This window comes from Pelodiscus sinensis, chromosome 2 (assembly GCF_049634645.1).
Source record: "Pelodiscus sinensis isolate JC-2024 chromosome 2, ASM4963464v1, whole genome shotgun sequence".
NCBI lineage: Eukaryota > Metazoa > Chordata > Testudines > Trionychidae > Pelodiscus > Pelodiscus sinensis.
Genome location: NC_134712.1, coordinates 14,564,304 through 14,586,914, shown reverse-complemented (window position 1 = coordinate 14,586,914; position 22,611 = coordinate 14,564,304). Strand labels below are relative to the sequence as shown.

The 22,611-nt window shown below is 41.1% G+C and overlaps 1 protein-coding gene across 5 annotated transcripts in view; it reads left to right on the top strand.

The window, feature by feature from the left end:
* Positions 1–211: 211 nt before the first annotated feature.
* The window catches only part of EFR3A (EFR3 homolog A), a 101,207-nt gene continuing 78,807 nt past the window's right edge, over positions 212–22,611 (top strand). For 2 of the 5 annotated variants that reach the window (XM_075920132.1, XM_075920131.1), the window contains exons 1-3: positions 212–403; positions 838–904; positions 3,550–3,602. In XM_075920132.1, coding sequence (XP_075776247.1) covers positions 385–403; positions 838–904; positions 3,550–3,602 — 139 coding nt within the window. In that variant the 5' untranslated portion in view covers positions 212–384. The remainder of the gene's footprint in view (positions 404–837; positions 905–3,549; positions 3,603–22,611) is intronic. The other 3 variants (XM_075920130.1, XM_075920133.1, XM_025184913.2) reach the window with 3 other exon arrangements.

Sequence of the window (22,611 nt, the reverse complement as noted above, 5' to 3'; positions counted from 1 at the left end):
TTCTCCTCTTCTGCCACTCTCTCTCTTCTTCTTCTCCTCCTGCCTCCTCCTCCACTGACAGAGCCCAAATGGCGGTTTGCCCCGGCTGAGCGGTGCAGAGCCGAGTGCCAGGGCGGGAGGCGAAGGGGGCGGGGCAGTGACTTACGCGGCTCGGGGGCAGGACCTGGAGCTTCTATCACGCGCTTTGCCTCTGCCAGGGCCCTCAGCTGCGTTCTGTGCGGCGCAGCCGTGACGTCACGCGGGAGCAAGCGGCGCCGGTGCAAACCGCCGTTTGGGCTGCGCTGGAGTAAGCGGCCGCTTCAGCCCGGCGCGGGGCCTACTGGAGCGCGGGGCCCGGGGCAGCCGCCCCGCTCGCCCTGCTGAATGTTCTGTTGACATGAGGAAATGCAAGTCCTAATATCCAGTGAGTAGCTTTATATAAAGCGGCAGGGGAAAGGTCTCTCTGCATTGCACACCCACAGCTTTAGAGAAATGCAGGAAAAGCTGTTAACCAGTATTCAGTGTCGCTCGGATGTGGGGACCATGCAACAGATTTATTAGAGTGTCTGGGGCAACAGCTCCTTTTTGTAGAGTGAAAATGCTGTCAACTAAATAAAAAATGCTCTGTTGAGAGATGCCGTGAGACATGGAAGGTTAAATTCTCGGTGCAGATCAGCAGCGGAGAGGGTGTTCATTGTTGACTGCCCAACAGCGAGCCCTGATTGCTTTGGGTGACAGTTTCTCACAAGGAGAACATGACGAAACACATTTCAAGGGACTGATAACCATGCAATTGGCCTGTAATTGCCATGCTTTGCCCTTGTAGAGAAACACTCTGTTTTGTTTGTTCTTTTCCAGGTGCCCAAACTTTGAAGAGTATTTGTTGCAGGCTGATGCTCACTGCTCCCAATCCATCTTTGAACAGGTTGGGGAAGAATATCAGACCAAACAGTACATCCATTCTGTAACTTCAGAATGGTCTTTCATACTTCCTCAACTGATACAGGGGATCCGTTTTTGTCTCTGGGTCTTCGGCTTAGGGATGTTAAATATCAGTTTATTGTATAGTTGATTAACTTCATGAATTCTTATCAGTTACTCGACTATTCTGTAGTACCCTGGGATGGGGCTAGTGCGCTCAGGCCCCACTTCTGAGGAGTCCCCTGCCACTCCGCACTGCTGCCTCTGATGTAGATGCGGCAGCGCAAGGTGGCAGCAGCTCTTGTATGGGGATGTCTGAGCTCCTGGACCCGGTGTGAGCTGGAACTGAGCTGAGCTGCCTGCCCCTCTGGCTCCTAATACTCTTTAAATACCCCTGCAGCAGCTCTGTATGTCTCAGACTCGGCACAAGCTGGGACTGAATCAGGCTGCTGGTCAGTCTGCTAAAAAATGTACTAAGGGGGGAATGCATGTAGTCTATAGCATTAACCGATAAGCTTTTGCTTATTGGTTAATCAGTTAATCGAGTACACTATTATATCCCTACTTCAGCTGCCATTCATCGCTTTGAATAGCTGTCAGTGACTGTGTGCTTCATCATGTTTCATAATGTGTTTTCCCTCTATCTGGAGACTTGTCTATCAATGAACAGGGACAGCTGTACGATTTTGTGATGGGGATTCTGGAAGATTGTTTATGACTGCCAGCTAACTTCCTGGTGGCAGTAAGCAATATGCAAATGGTTGAACTTCAAGCTGTCCTCTGCTTCCTCATCTGGAGAGTTTATGTAAATCTCAGTCCTGTTTTGCCATGGTTTGGAAAATGCCTTTCAACCTTCACAGACCCCAGGAAGAGCTCGCACTGTTCACACTGCATTTGTTAAGCATTAGCTCTTTGCAGCAAGAGACCTTGTATATAAAGCATCTAGTACTCACCAGTACTGAATATAAATGACATACAAAAAATTATAATAAAACAATATTGAAGTTGCTAAGTCAAGCACTCAAAGATTTAAAAATGCCATAATTAAGGTTGCACAATTCAGTTGTGTGTGTGTTAGGATATAATTTTAAATTAAATATTTTCCATGGGACCCTTGCCTCAGTCAGTGGGTTCTAGCTAATTCATTGCTCAGAGAAGGAAGGCTTTCCTGCGTTCTCAGCTCTTTTAATCAGAACTACAGCATCCCCCAGGAACTGCAGAAAACTTTTTGCTTAACCTCTGCAATTTTGGGAAGAAATGAGCTTAGAAGCTTCATAGGGATGGTGCATGAGTGGTCTGGGTAGCATATGGTAGCTTTTGGGCATGGATAAAATGACAGTATTTCCCAAAGGGAAAGTTGGACACTGCATGTGTGCCCTGTTTCCCCTGTCCTTGCAAAGCATTGCTGCTTGCCCACTGAATATTCCTATACACCAGACACCACTGTTTTGACAAAAGTGGGCATTTGGCCCATTTGCTGTTGCTGCCTGATGAAGACAGGAAAGGTAAACAAGATAAATACCCAGTTTTGTGGAAAAAAGAGTCGGTACAGCCAAGACAGGACTTGTAAAAAGGGACTGTCCTGCCCAAAATGGGACATACAGTCCTCTAAGGCATTGTGCAGATGGAATCCTCCGAGAAATCAGTTGCTGGCCTCTCACATAGCTTTGTAAAATGCAGAGTTTCAGGAAATTATAACTAGGTCAAATTTGGAGCCATTACTTTTATTACTGGAGTGGTAGGAACCCTAGTGTTGAGCCAATACCAGGGAAACGGTTAACTGGTTATCCCTTTACATCCCTCATATCACACAGCACTAGGAGCTCTGAATACAGTACAGAATGCTTACAAACTAAGAAAACAAGAGATACAGTTAGGGTAGGGATGTAAGCAACTAGTTGACTATCCGATAAGCAAAAGGTTATCGGATAGTCGACTAGTCCCTCAACTAGTTGTTTTCCTCCCCTCCTCTCCCCCCCCCGCTGCCTCTATCAGAGGCAGCAAGGTGGAGAGTAGGAGCCGGTGCAGGGGAGCTGGCTTAAAAGCTGGTTCCTCCCCTCCACCATCCCTGCAGGCGGGTCACAGGGACTAGGCATGAGCCGGGAATCATCTGAAGCTTGTGCCTAGTCCCAGAAGCTGCGCCTGTGCTTTTTAAATGTATTAAGAGCCAGCAGACTTTTAATACAATACGTTTCAAAACAAGAACTACAGTGGTGGGAACCCAGTGCAAGTCAGCACAGCAGATTCCTGACTCAGGTAGGGCCCTCCTCCCCCCAGCTGCGCAACAGCAACTAAATGTTGTCTTAACTTTTTGCTAACTGAAGGATAATCAATCTGTACTTTCAAACAATAATATAGCTCATATTTCATGGCTAAATTTTTAGTTTTATGATGTTAGAAAATGACAAATTATTTACTCAATGATTTTTTTTTCACTTGTGAAATGTCGAGCTGCATTTGGATGGAAAATGGAATGCAATTAAATGCACCAAAATGCTTTTGGTTTTTTAGTTATATAAAACTGCCTTCAGTGTGATGTATACGTAAGGGGAAAATTTTATCAAAACATGTTTTGCTTTTAAAGTAAATATACTAAACCAATGTGTATAATGTCATCTAACTCAGATAATGTTTTTGTTTTTCTTATAGCTTATTTCATCTTGCAGAACTGAAGACAAATTCCTGGATAACAATGCCTGGTAGTAAGTATTGCAACCTTTAATCACTTTGAGAAAACATTGAAAGACATCCTGCTGTGCATTAAATATTGCTTAATTGGGGTGAGAGAAATAAGGGAACTAATAATGCAGATATTTTTAGTTTAAAATGGAATTTGATTTGTAGAGGACCGCGTGATTGGCCATACATTATTGAGTATATTTTAAAAATTAAATCTAATATATAAAGTTGGAGGCTTCTTAACTGCTCAGTGATAATAAAATCTTTCATGGTTTACAAAATTGTTTAAATTACATTGAATTTAGTATGTGACTTGAAGTATGTTATTTTGGAAATTTGTGGTGGTGCCAAAGAAAACTACAAAAAAATCTGTGGTACTTGAATACAACTCTATGCCCAAAATACTTTAAAATAGTAAGTAACACTGTATAATACATAGAATTTACAGGTAACTTATCAAATGGTAGGCCTAAATTAGGGATGTAAAAGGTTAACCAATGGGATGGGACCGCAAGCATCCAAAATATCCCCTGGGCCGTGGTGCAGCATGGCACGAACCTGGTTGGCTGGAGCAGACCATCTGTTGCTGCTAGTTGGGGGAGCTCTACTCTGGCAGCAGCAGCAGAGGGACTGGTACTGAATGAAGGGGGATGGGAGGGTGCTTGAGGGAAGAGGCAGGGTGGCTGTGGAGCCTGGAGCTTGAACACTAGAAATAAAGTATTTCAGTGAACTTGTTCATAATGTATAGTCCTGAGATTTCTGCTGTTGCAAATTTTTGCCAAGAATGATGTATAGTAGTGCATCTACCATAAACAAGCTCAAATTCAGCAAAATGCTTGTAGCTGTATTTCCCCCTTTGTAAAAGAACTAAGTAATAATGTGTAATTCCTTAGGAAGCAAGGGAAATAGAATATTCTGGAGCAACCTGAAGATGGATATTTCCTTCAGGAACCAACAAAACTTCTATCCAAATTAATTTATTATGATGTTAAGGTCCTATTGAACTCTAGTATGGACAAAGCAGAAATATGTGATACTTAGTGGGAGCCCAGAGTGTAGTTTCTTTGACACTGAAATCACAATAGTCTATAAATAAGTGAAATTAGCATTTCCAGTGAAAAAGAAGCTACGGGGTTTAAAAAAATTCTCCTATGAAATACAGTTTTAAGTGATTGCTGTGATAGACAATGTTTCCTACAGTCTTAGATATGTTTTAAATGTTTGTATCTTTGTATTCTGTATTGTGATGTTGAAGCCCTCACTGTATCTTGCATAGGCAAGATAAAGAGTTAGGCCATGTCTAAACTGCCAGTGCTTTACATCTGCCAGTGTCACTGCTATGCTCAGTGAGCAGTGCTGTTAATGCCTTCTTTACCAAAGGCCCAATACCCCATTGTTTCCCCCTTTCCCTTCCATTCCCATTCTTTTTGTCTCTGAAACTTTCTCTATTTTTCTCATTGTCTTCAATTACAGAAGACAGTACAGTGAGGCTACTTCTAGATTGCAAACCTCTTTCGAAAGAGGCTTTTTATTAAAGATACTTTTGAAAAAATCTTCTTTCGAAAAAGAGCATCTAGACTACAACCAGTACTTTCGAAAAAGCAAGCCGCTTTTTCAAAAGAGAGCACCAGGCAGTCTTGATGCTCTCTTTCGAAAAAGCACAGTTTGCATTACATAGCGCCTTTTTTTGAAAGAGCACTCATTTTATGAGGAATGTCCGCGGTCAAAAAACCTCCACATTCTTTCAGTTTACTTTCAAAAGAATGTGTCAGCAGTCTAGACGCAGGGGAAGTTTTTTCAAAAAAAGGCCACTTTTTTCAAAAAAACCTTGTAGTCTAGACACACACTGGGAGAACTGGAGCTCAGTTTCTCTGCCCTTCTGCCTCAGCTATTCAAGTCTACAGTGAAGCCTAGGGAGCCTTGATGTTCAAGGTCGTATGCAACCACAGAAACTTTGAGCAGGACAGTTGGGGCCGATATTACTTAAAGAGAATCTTGATGAGCCCAGTTTTTTCACTGATTCATCAGGCCAATGGAATGGTAGCGTATCAGTTAGCTTCAGAAGAAGAATAGTGATTGATTGGGTTGTGTCTGAAGGGAGGTGTCCTGACCTGGCCTGTTGATTTCTGAATCATGGGATGGAAGGATCAGACTTGTACTCATTAGTCTTTTGATTTGTTAAATAAAATATAACGATAAATTGGTTTAATTTTTGTTTGCTATGTGACTATGTGCATGTTATTATTGAAAGACCCAAAATAAACTGGTTTGAGATAATTGATAGTAATTTGATGATACACTGAAAGTTCTTGGCCTCTGACAAATGGCCTCTGGGTTTTCTTTTTTTGCCTACTGAAAAGGACCAATGATCACTTTCAGATCAGATACTTTGTGAATAATCAGGGGTAGAATTTAATTGGATGCCTCAATTCCAGCTTTCAAATGGTGTAATCTTATTTCTAGTAGTTAATGAGAATGTGTGTTGCTAAATTCATGCTGAAATTGAAGGAAGCTGATAATTGGAAAAACTAGATCTTAAAGCAAAGTTAAGATCATCATGTTTAAGGAGCCCTCTGGCAGTTACAGCCAGAACTCAGATCAGTTGGTAGAAGAGCGAAGGGTTTTAGTGATCTTTGGTACGAGTTGGCGGTGTCAGCTATGGGATGTCAGCTATACATCAAAAGATGATTTTTTGCTGAGTCATTCCCACTGTCGCCTAATAGAACTGGAATCTACTACTACGTCACCCTGTGCTTTCCATGGATGGAACTTTCCACTACCTCATCCACAAGGATCGGAATCTTCCATTACCAGTTATTTTGGTCAGCCATATTGAATATTCTAAATTTAAACTATGAATTTCTATTTAATTAAAACTTTAATAATTTAAGCAAATTAAGTGCCAAAAGCATGTGACAGATGTGTCAGATTGTTAATGTAAGAGACAGGGGTCCCTGAGTTTTTCATGACAAAATGAACTGAATAAAGTTTGATTGTTTATTACTGTCTGATATGGGTTGGAAGAGGGAATGCCTTTTGGAGAAAGTGTTAGCAGTATTGTATACAATGTAAAGATGGTAAAGAATACTAGAATGAAGCTGTTTTGAGTGTGTAGTGTGGGTTTTGTTGCAACCATAACGCATTAAATTTAATTTGTTTGTTAATTTCTCACACATTAACAACAAGGGGGGCATCTTGAGGGTTAAAGCCACGTTGTGGTAGGTGCTGTGTAGAAACATAGTATAGTATTTCATAATGTAAATCATTACCATATACAGTAGATTTCCAATAATCTGGAACCTTTGGGACCTAGCTAGTGCCGGATTATCAGGTATGCCGGACTATCAGGAGGTACTATAAGATGGTTTCTCTCTCACACTCTCACGCAGAGAGAGACAGTGTTTTTAACCCTTTTTATTGTAGCATAAGCACTGTCCAGCGTGTCAGAATGCCAGTGGCAGACTGACTCGGTCCCGTCTGGTTTTGCTTGGTTCAGCTGCTGCCGCTGCTGCCGTGTGACTCGTTTTTTGCTGAAGCTCACTCACTAGGCTCTTGCCATTTTGATGCTGGATTATCGGGAGTGCAGTACAATTGGATGCCGGACTATTAAAGTTTTACTGTACTTGTCTGTTATTTATGAAATGTCGCTTTTGTATCTTTAGCCACATAGTATCTGTGTCAAAGATGATATGCAATTAGAAAATGTTACCATGAATATTCTGTGAAACTTGAAAGTAAAAGTTTAATCCAAGATCTTCGAAAGCATCTAGGAGTTTGTGCCTCTATTTTGGGGGTTCTGCAGTTGAGACATACTAAGGTCCAAATTCATCAAGTCATTTGTGTCTTTCTCTTTTAACTTGACTGCGTCCCTAACTTAAAGCATAAACTGCTCAGATGCTTAGTTAGGTGCATGTTTAAGTATCTTGCTCAAATGGGATCTTAACTTGTCTCATGCTAGGTACCAAAATCATTACTTTTGAAAATTTTGATCAAGGCATTTATTTTTTTAATGTCAAACAGAGATGGCCGTAGCCTCTTATTTGTGGCCATGTAACATTAAATATCCCCCTCCTGATTTTATAAAATATAAGGTAGATAGGGAGCAAGATGTTCTGATTAGGGAACAGTATTCCAAGATGCAAAATAGATTGGGGGTTAATTGTTCCATAGCTAGGGTAAACCTTTAGAACAGGAGTGGGGAACCTTTTTTAGGTCGGGGTCTGCTGACCCACAGAAAAATCAGTCGGCCATACATGAGACGCAAACCCTGCCCCCCCCCCCCAAATTAAAAAAAAACAACCCAAAACAAGACAAACCCTCACTGATGTGGTCTCCGACTGAGAAGCAAAAAGACACTCCCCACATTTCCCTTATACACCAGAGCCTAGGGGAGCCCAGCCTAGTTGATGTTGTATGTTTGAGCCCGGTGGTGGGGATCTGGAGCACCAGTGCAGACCCCACGATTCTAGAGCTTCAGGAGCTGGATCCAGGCAAGCCACAAGCTGCATCTGGCCCCCCAGCCTGAGGTTCTCCACCCCTGCTTTAAAATGTTGACTGTTTCCTGAGAAACTTTTAGATTTAGCCAGGTTATGAAATATAAGTAAGATCTTGATTAGAAAACATGGATACAATCCTGTCTATTCGGTATGTTTTCTGCAAAAATTTTGGGACCAACCATGTTGTAAACAGGTTCTATTTTATGACAATATCTCAAGTCCAAATCTGGTCTAGTGCGCCTTGTACACCTGAACAGTATTACCAGGTTTTCAACTTGTTAGTGACATTCGTTGCTTCCAAATGTGCCATTTGTATATTATATTTGTTGAACAGTAATTCTGGGTGTTAGTTTCCCATCCAGCAGTCTAGGCTCTCAGAGATGTTGGCCTCTAATAAGGTTAGATCTGTTTAGAGGATGCTGTCCATATCATCAGACTGACTGGCTCTGTGTCCCATACATCCCAAACAATGGGGTATATTGCCTAATATGTTGTTGATATTACTCTGCATATATTATGAGGACTTGTGATGTCCTGACTTTCTCTGAATGCACTGATAAGTGAAGTCAGTATGGTGGGTATGAATACATAAACGAGTTTGATACTTGGTTTTGTTGGGGGGGGGAAGCAGTTCAGGGGATGCAGCTCAATCATATTTATTTACATCAGTATTTATACATCAAAAATGTGTAACCTGGCTAGTTTAACATTTGTAGTGTACAGATAGCCTTATAGAGAGGAACATGTGTGATGCGTGTATTGGAGGGGTAGAAAATTAAAGCTGCTTGGAACTAGGGATGTGAAAGCTTCACTGCTAAGTTGCCTCATTCTTGGTGAAGCTTACTGGTTTTGGTTAACAGGTGGACTGGAGCAAACCCTGCAGACCATGGGTAGGAGCTGCTCTAGTCATGTGAGGCCCACCATGGGCAGGGGCACTCCAGCACCTGCTGGAACAGCCAAGATGTAAAGCCTCCCCCCAGAAACTCCCGTTCAATCAGTTAACCAGTTAAACTTTCTCTTTAACCAGTTCACGAATTAAATGTGATTTTTTTTTTAAATCCCTATTTGGAATGTCAACCTATTAGAGAGCTAGGAGCAATCATTTGAGAATCTTGTGAAACTGCAGAGCTCAATATTACTCTTTAATTAGGTATAATTGCCCAAAAATGTTGTATTACGCTTTCAGAGTAGTAGTAGGCATCCTTCATCTTGAGAGGCCAAGGTACTGGAGCGAATATTACACTCTCAGAACTTAATATAATAATCAGATTTTCTTGACATGAGTTATGAAAAAAGTAATCTTAAAGCTGTGGCCCCTGTCATTACTATTTATAATGCGATAGAACTATATTAAGTGGACAATTGTAAGAAAAACTTATGACTTTTATTGTTGTTAGGGAGGCTATGATGGAAAATCTAATTTTGGACCAATCAACCTTGGCAGAGTACATCTTAAAGTAGTGTTGTGTATCTTACTGCCATTTGCTTTCTCAAAGTAAGCCAAGCAAGCAATAACCAAAGCAAGAAACACTAACTTCTATCAACATCTTCCCTTTCTGAAATGGTTTCTTTCTGAATTTCTTTGTTGTTGTTTGTGAGAGTAGCATTTGGGACTAATAAAAATAAGATCATTGTATATGGTATATTTATATTAGTCTCATTTCCCCTCCCCCCCCCCCTTTTTCCCCTGGAGATGGTGATCATGAGTTTTATGGCAGCTGACAAACATATTGGCAAACATTACAAGCATTTTTAATAGTTCAGAGAATACACCTTAGAAAGCTTTAAAGATTTTCAGTATAAGCCATTTTTGCTACAAATTTTCATCTTTGTTTGACTTAAACCTGCATCATTTTTCATTTTTAAATTTTATCAGACGACAGCATGATGGCAGATATTGTCTCTTCCAGAATTCTGGTGGGAAGTAAGATGTGATTTATACAGACCCAATTTTGAATAATATCTGTCAGAAAGGCAGATGATAGTGAGAGGTAACATGAAGATTTCAGTGATGGATGTTGCTTTCCTGCAAGCCAAATCCGAATAGCAGTCTTCTGTCTGTGATGGTAAATTGAGTCAGGAGCCAACTACAGAGAGGAGTGCAGAATTCACCATCATATGCAAATTTGACATTGTGTTCCTTGGCTTGAACAAAGACTTGAACTGGATAGACCATTATAAAGTCAGCTTTCTCACATTCAACACCCCCTTGACATCAAAAGCTAAGTATGCTACTGGTGTGCAGCACAGTCTGCATTGCCAGCACAGAGGAAGCCTGCCTTAGCACCCCCACTGATCACCCTGCCGCATTGATAACTAGTGCCTAACATTCCATGACCCAGAACTGGGTCGTGACCCCTAGTTTGTATGATCTATTTTCATATGTGTTATATTAGTGTTATTAGAATCTAAGAAGCAAAGTACAAGACATTTGGGCAATTCTGTACAGCCCTTCTGATTGAGGTTTAGAGACTTATGACATTGATCTTGGTCTTCACCACATCCTCTGGCAAAGAACTCCACAGAATTGGCTGTGAGTTGTATGAAGAAATACTTTTTTGTTGTTGTTGTTGCTTTTAAACCTGCCACCTATTAATTTAATTTGGTGACCTCCCCAGTTCTTGTATTATGTGGAGTAAATAACACTTCCTTATTTACTTTCTGCATGTTGGTGATGATTTTAGAGACCTCCATCATATCCCTCCTTAATTGTCTCTTTTCCAAGCTGGAATTTCCCAGTCTTATTAATCTTTCCGCATATGGAAGTTGTTCCAGACCCTCCCCCCCTTCTTACGCTATAAGGTTATTATATACAAGTAGCTTTAAGGTGATTAGTCTCCTGACTTTTAAATGGGTGTGTCATGATCATGAGAGATGGCCAGCAGCCTGGGGACTAAAGGGTTAACTACGCCTAAGCCAGGTGGAATGGCCAATAGGAATGTAGGTAGGAATTTCAAACTGGGACAAAGGAGTTTTTGGGGGGGGTTTCCTCCCTCCTTTTGACCTGAGCAGTTCTTCTCCAGACTGAGGGAGAGACAAATGTGTCTCTCTCCAAGAAACCATTCTTCACTTTCTGTAAGTAGGATAAAGTTTAGATGGTTTTATTGTTTTATGGTTTGGGAAATGGGATGTGATGTCTGTGCACTTTTTTAAAAAAAATGTTTTGGCTTTCCTTTGTAACTAAGTTCTAGGCCTATAGTGGAGTAGTTTCTCCATGAGAATTATTTTGTTACTTTTCCATCTAGACATTATGCTTGCAACAGGAATATTGTGGCAATAATAATAGTTCTTTCTCTTTTTTTTGTATTAACCTGGTATTGGTTAATTTTTGTGTCCTGATTTGTACTTTAGAGGTGAGATTTCCCAAGTGATCTCTCCCCTGATTTTGTATCAATACTTGGGTGGTGGCAGCAGAATTTTTATCCCCAAAATATAGGTTAAGATTTTGGGGGGGAAGTTTTATACCAAAGCCTGGTAGATAAGGTTTTGGGGTATTTTTGCTGCCCCCCCTGTTTCTGTATTTATTGTGCCAGAGTGGGGAAGGAGCCATGACAGGGTGTCCCTATCTTCAAAATTTAATATTCTTGTTTAAAAGTTGGTTTTGTAAGACTTATTAGCCAGGAATTTTAAAAAATTGATACTTAGTTAACATATTAAAGGATATCAAAATTGGCAATTTCTGATACTACTACTGAAAAGTGATATACAATGGCTGAATTAGCATGGCTTTTTAAAAACTAGACTATTTCTGTTCTCATAAAAATGAAGGGCTATACATACGTGAAAGTTAGATTTAATGAGACTGACTGTGTCAACTCATTCATAATATATACTTCATTCATAATATATCCTGTTCCTGGTGATGACAGAATTTGATACGTGGGTTGTCTTGTGTTTGGTAGCTTTATATTGATGTTACCCACACTTAATTAGATAAGTTTACAGCCTTCTAGTACATTTCAGCTCAATTTAGCCGTGCTTAATTCATGTAAAGATACTGAAATTTTTTTGGAAAAAAAAGACAGCTTAAAAGAATACCTGGAAAGTAACGTCGCGTACAGAATGAGGCAATATGTTCAAGTTCCGACAACTGAGCAGGAAAAAACTTATGACTACAATGCTGCATGGGAGCCAAGTCCATTTATACGTTTGGGTAGGTGGGAAGAAATCACTTTCTCTTTTTTGATATTTTGCAACATTTCTATCTGTATGTTCTGTAGAATACTTTAAAAAAGGCCATACTTTTGTTAATAAAACCTTGAAATGTAGACTATGAAATCTTGATTTAGGAGAACATGCATTTGAATTCTAGGAAAATATGTAGTGTTAAAGCTAGTGCTACTCTACTGTTTTAAACCTTTTAAATGGAAGAAAATGTGTTGGCAGCTTTTTCCACTGACCCAACTTCAAGCTTCATATATTTATTTGATTATGACTATTTTCCCCTTTGTGTGTGTGTGGGGGGGGGGGCATTTTTTTTAACGTAAGCAAATGAGATCAGGGCACAAAAGCATTCCAGACTTTTTTTCTTTGTTCCTGTTGCTCAGATGTTAAAATTATATCAGATACACTGCACCAAGATAGACTTCAAAGATAGCAGGGGAAAATTTTAAACCAACATATTAGTCTTCTTTAATATATGTCTAGTTTGATTATGATTATTTTTTTTTAGTTTGGCAAATCATTTGGTTGAACAAAATTCAGTGTGAAGAGGATATCCACCACACACGAGCAAGAATTAATGTTAGGTCTTTCACGTGGTCTGGTTTCCAGAATGAGTCGACAAAGCAGCTCATAAATAAGTGTGCAGATCAAATCCTTTTAGTTACTGTACATCATCTTACAATATAATTTTAGAAATGTGTGTCTGTCCTTCTGAGTCCATTTGATCAAGAATTCCTCCTAAATAGTAAGAACTAGGATAATCAAATTTGGTATGCCGTTTCCACTTATCATGACTTAAAGCACAAGGTGAGGGTTTGGTTGGGCCAAGACAATGAGGTGTGCTTGAAATTCTGTTGTTCATCATAAAATGGAAAGGGAAGGGTAAGAGGAACAGTTATACTGTAGAATGACCATAGGGGAGTAGCAAAGGGCTAGGAATCTATAACATCATTGGGACAGTAGGGATTAGGGGTGAAGGAAGAGTCATCTATCTACTATATAATTCAGAGTTTGTCTGGGTGTTTGTCTGAACCCGAACTGAGGGATATGCACTCCTCCCTAAGTTGGGCCTGCTGGAGCTGCATCAGCCATGGATAGGCACTTCTCACCTGAACCCAACCTGCTGTGGTGAAAGAGGCTGGGTGTGTTCTCTGTCCCTGGGGCAACCCACATACTGAACTCCTCTTTGTCTACCCCACCCCAGAACAGTGATTTAAATGAAGAAAAACAAAGCTTATTTGAGTTAAGAAACTGAGCTGCGCTAGGTAGATCTTCTAGTAAGATATGGAAGTCTGTATCAGAGCTTACCTTTTTTATACAGGCAGTCCCCGGGTTACATGGATCCGACTTACATCAGATCTCTACTTACAAACGGGGTGAGGCAACCCCGCACTAGCTGCTTCCCCCCAGCAGACCAGGGAGACGCGAAGCTAGCGCCTCCCCCCCCCCTCCCCCCCCGAGCAGACCAGGGAGATACGGAGCGGCTTTTCTCAGTAGACACCTCAGCTTGAGAATAAAGGACTGAGGGAAGTGAGGTGTGGGAGAATAAAACTGAGCTCTGGAGAAATGTTTGGCTAGAGTTTCCCCTACAATATGTACCAGTTCCGACTTACATACAAATTCAACTTAAGAACAAACCTACAGTCCCTATCTTGTACGTAACCCGGGGACTGCCTGTATTTAGAAAGTTTTTCTTAATATCTAGCCTAAATTTCCCTTTTTGCATAGTAAGTCCATTACTACTTGTTCATCCTTCCTTTTGTGAACAAGGAGAACAGTTGCTAAGCAGTCTCCTTATAACAGTCTTTCATTATATCTGGAGACTGTCAGGACCTTTCTGTATTCTTTTCTCAAGATGTGCCCAGTTTTTAAAAATCTTTCCTTGAATCAGATTTTTAAAATATTTTATCATTTTTGTTGCTCTCCACTGGACTGACTTCTGTTTGACAATATCTTTGCTTAAGTGTGGCTTTGCTAGTGCTGAGTGGAGCAGAACCATCACTTCCCATATATTATATGTAATGCCTTGATTAATACATCCCACAATATTTGTCTTTCACAGTTCCATCCACTTCTTGATTCATATTGAATTTGTGATCAACTACAGCCCCCAGATTCTTTTTAGCAATACTACCACCTCACCAGTTACATCTCATTTTTAGTTGTGTTGGGCTTTTTTATTTGTTTTGCATTTGCTTTTATTGAATTTCCTCTTGGTAATTTCAGAACAATTCTCCAATTTAAGGTAATTTTGAATTCTAATCCTGTGCTTACAAGTCCTAGCAATCCTTCCTAGCTTGGTGCCAACTACAAATTTTATAAGCATGTTCTCCACTCTATTATAAAAGTCATTAATGAAAATGCACAGATCCTTGCAGGACTCCACTAGATACTCTCTCTCTCCCTCTCCCCTTCTTCTCCCCCCCTCCCGGTCTGATAGCACACTGATGACGAGGCACTGATTTTCAACCACTTTTGCACCTACTTTTTGATAACTTCATATAGAACTTTTTCCCTGTTTGCTTATGGTGATCTTCAATTTAAATATAGTGTTGTATACTATATACTTGTTCTAGCCAGTTATTGCAAATTCAGTCTTATTCCCTTATTTTAATCAATATCAAATATTACAAAATGTTGTATGGTACAAAATAGGTTTCTTTAAGAAATATGTAGATATCTTTTTAAAGAAAATCACAAATGTCTTATATTTCACAAGAATCCTCCATAGCAAAATATGAGCCAAGTAATTTTTTTTCCTCCATCTTATAATGAAATAATATTTCTGTTCCTATCACAATCTAATCTGTGGAAATTATGTATTATTCTGTGTTTTCAACTGTGTGTTTATGAATGACTCAAAGGATTGATGAAGGTAAACTGAAGGACCAAGTGCTTACAAACAAATTGTTGTTAATGTCACAATAATTGTTTGCTAGTTACATGGGATAATTAAATTGTCGGAAAATTGTTAATTGTTATAACTGCAATTTCCCAAATGGATAGTTAATCATTTGGAGGTAGAGAATAGGTGGATAGGGTAATAGTATCTTGTGCTATACAGTTTCTGTAATGGAGAGGGATAAAGCAAAATATACAAGGAGTTGGGTTTCTGTTACAGCAACGCCTCTTGACTTATAGAAAGCAAGAGTGGAAAATTCCTGACCAATTAATGAGTTTGAAACTAGCAAATAGCTTATTCTTGAATCTCTCGTGAATCTTGTTGGATGATAAATATGATTAAAATGACACAGGTTTCTCAGTTGCGTTGAGTAAAGTCATATGACTGCAAAGGTAATCTTCTTCACCATATACCCCTACTCCTTCAGAAATACTTTTCCTACCCCCCAAATAAATGAACTGCATCCATCAACATAGTGCCAAGACATTCTTATTTCTTTTCCAACATGAGTGTTTTCTCTTAGCAGCCTTCCCTGTTTTAGCTAAGTTTTTGTATGTTTGAATTAGATATTAAGAAGTGGATCAGGTTGTTAGGTGGCTCCTCCTAAAGTGCCACCTCTGTTATATTGCTTGTATTGAGTAGGTATTTTATTTAGAGATTTGAGACAGATACCCAGTGATTTTTTTTAGACAATTACTAATATTAGCTTACCTCCTCAGTGACTCATTTGCATTTAAGTTCTACTGTGGATCTGTGATTTGACTAATGAATTGGAATCGCATCATATCTGACCCATTTCTGGAATAATTTGAAATTAGATTGGATAAAGCACTTAAAATACTGTAGGGAATAAATCTGTGCTGGTAGAGGAATGTACAGATGGATTGCTATATTCCATTTTTTATTTTTAATGTGTTAAATTACTGTAATGGCTGTTTCTTATCATGTATGTTGTAGTCTTTTTTCCTTTGAACAGTCTGGTTGTGCTCTACCCCAGGAAAAAATTAATTACAGGCAGTCCCCGGGTTACATGGATCCGACTTACATAGGATCCCTACTTACAAACTGGGTGAGGCAATCCCGCACTAGCTGCTTCCCCCCAGCAGACTAGGGAGACGCGAAGCTAGCGCCTCCCCAGCAGACCAGGGAGACGCGGAGTGGCTTTTCTCAGCAGACACCTCAGCTTGAGAATAAAGGACTGAGGGAAGTGAGGTGTGGGAGAATAAAACTGAGCTCTGGAGAAATGTTTGGCTAGAGTTTCCCCTACAATATGTACCAGTTCCGACTTACATACAAATTCAACTTAAGAACAAACCTACAGTCCCTATATTGTACGTAAACCGGGGACTGCCTGTATACCTAATCCATATTTTCTTGTCTTGGTGACATGAAATGTGATGTGTGCTGCTTATTATGATAGAAACTGAATATTTTACTCTGAGAATCTTAGTATATCAGAGTAGAATATTATTAGTTAGTGCTATTGACATTTTAAATGGGTCAAGAAAGTGGAGGAACAGGCATTTTAAAAAGTAATTTAATCTAGTTGTCTTAATAACCCTCAAGTGGTAGAGAAATAGAATGGGAAAGGAACATCTAATTTACATATTTTATATCTTAGTTTACATATTTCATTCACAAAATAATTGGCTACTGAAATACCAGGCTAATTTTATTGCTTACTGTAAATTACGGGTGTTTGTATGGAAAAAAGTGTGTGCGCATGTGTGTTTATATATACATATATATGTAAAATATTCCCCTTCTTTATATTGTGAAAGGATAATTCAAAGTCAAGATCAGGCAATAAATAGGGCAGTTCCTGTACAATATATTGTCCTGTTTGTAGATGTTTGCGCTTTTCTTTTGGCTTCCCTCTCGCCTCCTGTTTAATGTGACTTACATTGGCAAAGACATCTATAGGACGAGGTGGATTCCAGTGCTCAGGAAATTTACGTATTGTCTTGAATTTACATATTTAGAAAGTGGTTATAACAGCTTTGTAACAGAACAGGAGTTTGGATACTTTTCTGTTAACCATGAAAAGTATTTTCTCAGGGTTTTTTAAAAATAATTATTGATTATTTAAGAGTTTTGGTTTGGGCTATGAGAGTACTGTGAACATAAGATTAACTTTACAACAAATTATTTACTTCTAATATATGACTTATTATTTCATTGCCCCAGTGAAAGCACATTATATATGTATTTCAAAATATTAAACTGCCCCTAACAGCCATATAAAATCTAATGTTGTTCCTGTGACATTCTTCAAGATGCAGCATGAGTTGCTTTGTCCTCTTAGCTCTTCAGCCTGGAATGTTTTTTACACAGCTTTGCTGGTGAACAGCAAACCTGTCCAGATAGTAATCACTCTCAGCCATCAGCATGTAAAGCAGGGTGGGCAAAATACCGCCTTCGGGTTGGATCCGGAACAGTGGGACCCTAAGGGTACTTCTAAACTATGGGGTTTTTTTTGAAAGAGGATGTGCAAATTCCATGGGAATTTGCATATCTTCTTCCGATCTCACTTTCGATAGTGAAAGTCTGGATGCTGTTTTTTCAGGAAAAACCCTTTTTCAAAAAAACCATGTAAACCTTTTTTTTTTTTTTTTTTTTTTTAAAGGAAGAGCGTTTTTTTTTTTCCAAGGGTTTTTTTCCGAAAAAACCCACATACAGACTACTTTCACTTTCAAAAGATTCTCTTTCGAAAGTGAGGTCGGAATTTGCATATCCTCTTTTGAAAAAAAAAAAAATGTAGTCTAGACATAGCCAAGGGCAGGCTTCCTGGCTACCACAGCACAAAGAGCCACTCAAAGCAGAATTGCTGGGGCCGGTGTGTTTGTCTCTGTTCCGTGAGGGCGTGCTTGTATCTCTCTGTGTGGTGCCCCCCACCCTCAGCGCAATTCTTGTAGCTCCCATTGACTGGAAACCAGCCAATTAGAGCTACAGGGTTAGTACTTGTACTGAACATGTTCACATGGACCCAAATGGTCCTGTGCCCCAAGGCATATACCATATAGACACATACACATTGCTTTCAAATACCTCTGATCGGTTCTTGTTGACCCTCTGGAGCTAGTATGTGGATGTTACCCAGAGCTACAATATATTTCAGTAACTATCCTACAGTAGAACCTTAAGTCCATACACACTGTTGCTACACTTTTTTCAACCATACAATAATATTCAGTAGATTATGCACTTTCAAATGATACCCTGTTAAAAGGTGAATAATTGGGTAATCATGTAGTCAATACAGTTTGTACTGACTTCATGATTAGTTGATAAGGAAAGGTGCTACCCCTGCTATGGCTCTGCATTTTAAATGTAGTAAGAGCTAGGTACGTAGGCAGCTCTGCTTCTAGTACATTTAAACTGCAGAGCTGCAGCAGGGGACCCAGATCCAGCTGGGAGTGAGCTGGACTTGCTCCATCCCAGCTTGTGCTGGGTCCAGCAACCCGTGTCCGTGGGCAAGCGGTACTGTGGAGATGGTGCTGGGGGAAACTGACTTTTAAGGTGGCTCCCACCAGCACCAGCTCCTGCTCTCCCCCTGCTGCCTTTGAGGGGAGGGGAATACGAGTAGATGACTCGACTACCGGATAAGCCTAGTCACCTACTCAGCTATACTCTTTTACATATCTAGTAAAAAATGCCATAACTATCTAAAAGAACATATGGTACAGGGTGTCGCATGGGGTATAGTATCAGTTCCTTATTGTGCTTTCATGTGAGAGCCTCTAAAAGTCTTCAGACCAACAGAAGTATCTGTTCCATATTAACTAAAGAAAGCAATAAATCCTGAAATCTAATATATAAAGGAGAATGTATGTTTGTGCGCTAATAACTTGGGCACTATAAGAGCTACCGCAACCAAACTTTGCATGGGGTAACCTTTCCTCCAGGAGAAGGTTTTAAGGTACTTTTGGCAGTGCGGGGAGAAACAGCTTCCTGGGGAAAGCGGCAGGGACAGTCACTCACTGAGGCTGGAGGCGCAAGGGGAAGGGTGGCACTCCAAGCAGCAGCTGCCCCACTCGCCTCTACCAGGCCGTTCCACTGCGCAGGAGCGTCCGGGGCAGGGGAGCCCCTACCTCCCTCCCACCCGTGATGTCACTCGGACCAGGCCCCTCCCCTCTGATGGCGGCTGAGGGTTGCTGAGCGGAGGGCTGGAGCTTCCGGCCACCGCTAGCGGGCGGTTGCAGGTGCAGCGGGGCAAGCCCAGTGGGGAGGTGGTGGCGACGGTGCTGGGAGCGGCCCGGGGTCCGGCTTCCTGGTTGCGTGGCGGAGAGCCTGGCACCTGCTCGGCACAGGCAAAGGGAATCCCTGACGCGGCCCCGTGGTGTAGCAGGTAGCGGGGAAAAAGTTTTGGGGTGGCCGGTGCAGTCATTGCCCCCACAGCACCTGCAGCCCTGGGCATGAGCTGGGCAACCCCGCCCACCCTAGGTCCCGTGCTCGCCCCCTCCCACCCACCTCTTCCATGGGGCACCACTGGCAGGACCCCACCGCCCACACTGAGCAACGCCGGGTAACGCCAGCTAGTACTTAAATATTGTATATGTTTTGGTAAATTTCAGACAGATGTATTACTATATATGTAATACTACAATAATTATATTATAAATCAGTAGCTTAATGACTGGAGATGGGGGAGGGAAGAAGGTCTCTCAACCTAAATATGTGGAAAAAATCATATCCTTCCCCTTATCCTTTCAGTCTTTGGGGCAGAAAGGACTAAAAATGCTCAGTAATGGAATTTGTGGATTCCCCCCCCCCCCCCCCCAGCTGAGTTGATTCCCTTTCCTGCTGCAAAGTTTATAATAGCTGCTAGCTGTAATCTCTGTGCTTCTTCTGGCAATGCTTTCTTCTGCCCGTGTAGGAGGTTCTAATGTTCTAACATATCAACGGGCAACCAAGGCTAGTGTGTGGGGCACATGTGTGGCCCTCCTTCATCTCAGTGGGCCACAAGATTGAAATCAGGCATGTTCACTAACCTATGACCCCAAGAATAATCTTAAATACATTGCACTTGTTTCTCTTTCTTTACTGTGCCTTTTCAACACCAACAGACAGAACTATGTAGCACTTTAAAGACTAACAAGATGGTTTATTAGGTGATGAGCTTTCATGGGCCAGACCCACTTCCTCAGATCAATGTGTGGAAGAAAATCGGCACAACCATATATACCAAAGTGATACAATCAAAAAAATGAACGCATGTGAAATTGACAAATCAAATTTTAGAGTGGGGGTGAGGGAGGAAGTTTAGTTTCTGTGAGGTAATGATATTAGGGGTGATAATTGGGGAAGCTATCTTTGTAATGGGTGAGATAATTAGAGTTCTTGTTTAAACCCATACATAAAGTGTCAAATTTAAGCATGAATGACAATTCTGAAGCTTCTCGTTGAAGTCTGGAGTTAAAGTCTCTTTGAAGCAATATTCATGTTTTAAGGTCATTGAGGGAATGATCAGTCTGGCTGAAATGGCAAGTAACAGCTATCTCTCAGAGAGAGTCTTATGTCTGTTTTGTGTGCATTGATTCTTTGGCGAAGTGTCTGAGATGTTTGTCCAATGTACATAGCAGATGGACACTTTAGGCACATGATGGCATAAATTATATTTCTGGATGAACAGGAATATGTGTTCTTGATCTTGTAACTGGCATGATCTTGTAACCTAGGGGGGAGGGATAGCTCAGTGGTTTGAACATTGGCCTGCTAAGCCTAGGGTTGTGAGTTCAATCCTTGTGGAGGCCATTTAGGGATTTGGGGCACAAATTCATCAGGAGTGGTACTTGGTCCTGTTGTGTAGGCAGGGGACTGGACTCGATGACCTTTCAAGGTTACTTCCAGTTCTAGGAGATAGGCAATCTCCATTAAATTATTTATGGTTAGGTCCAATAATGGTGTCAGCAGAGTAACCAAGTGATTCAAAGTATTAGGGGCAGATTAAATTGCCAGCAAAAATAACATAAAGCTAAACTTTTTTTTCTAGCAACATCCACCATAGCAAACAACTTGATATTTTACTTGTTAGATTATACTGCTGAAAGGCGTAGAGAGAATCTTGAAGACTGATGCATTGCAAAGTTGATCCGTATTGTTCTTCAGACATATCCAGATCATTTTCTCCCAATTAGCAGCTTTCCCTATGATGATTCATTTTTGCAGCTAGCCCCTGCATCATCTTGCACTGCGTATACCTGATGTTTTCCTTTTTAACCCAGGAAACAAATTTCTTCAAAATATTCCCAGCTAAAGTCTCTTTTACACCCAAAAGCCATGACACACTTTTATCATAGAAAAACTAGGGAATATAGGAAGCCATGTGTGTGCTGAATAATGTCTTCCCTTTTCCTTTCCAGTGCATTCCAATGTTCCTTTCTGTGCTGCTTCCATCCATTCTTATATAGTGTGTCTCTGTCTTTAGACAAAGTCTTAACTAAATCTGCTATGTTTGGCCCAGGTTCACTACCACTTAAGCACAGAACAAAAACAATCCTGTCGAGCCTGTGTCTGTCTTTGCCCATGTTTCTCAGCAGACTAACAGAAATTGAAAGCCCAGAACTTTCAAGAAGCAAGAGCTGGTTGTTAGGTTGGACAGACTAGAGCCATTAATTCATATTTGTGAGGCGACAAGTGTCTGTGTAGTCTGTTTGTGATAAGATTTAATTGTAAATGTTATTTTTAAATGAGAAATTTAGTATTTTATTGGGAATTTTTAAAAACATAAAATCTGATTTAAATAAAAACCAGTTTGGGTGTTTGTTTTTTATCTGCCATGGACACATGACTTCTGGGTATGCTGATCAATTTCCCTCCAGTGGCACCATGACTAGTTAAAGATTGAATCTGCTACAGTCTGAGAGTGATGTGGCTTTCAGCTCGTGTAGTATATGCTCATGTACAAGTTGCCCGTCTCAAATTCAGGATTCTCTTGTCTGGCAGCATCCATGGTCTGGATGAGTGTGTCCTGGAGCAGGGGGGCCAGCAGTGGGGAACCTGGTGCAACCCTGCAAGTCTGCTAGCAGCAAGACTGCAGCAGCCTTGGTGGAGCGCGATCAGAACTGTCTGCCCCCTAGCAATGAGCCTGGGACCACAGCAGCCCAAGAGGGGAAGCCTGTCTGGGCTGCAGCAGCTCAGAAGGTTGTGGTGGCGGCGGCGGCGGCAGCACGATTGGGGTTGCCTACTACTAGGTAGCGAGGTCGGGACTATGGCCACAGCAGCCTGGGAGGGAAAGCTGGCCGCGGCAGCTCAACAGAATAAGCACGGCCAGGGCCACGTGCAGCCCAGCAGCAGGGCTGGGGCTGCTGCAGCCCAATTGGGCCATGTGCTGTTCCTCAGTGGGCCTTCAGCTGCCCGGCCAGCAGCAGAGCTGGAGGTGGGGCTGGCCTGTAGACAGCCCGTCTGGGATGAAGAAACTGGTCGCGGGGAGAGGCAGCGGGCCGAGGGACTGGTGTCAAGGACCTCCTG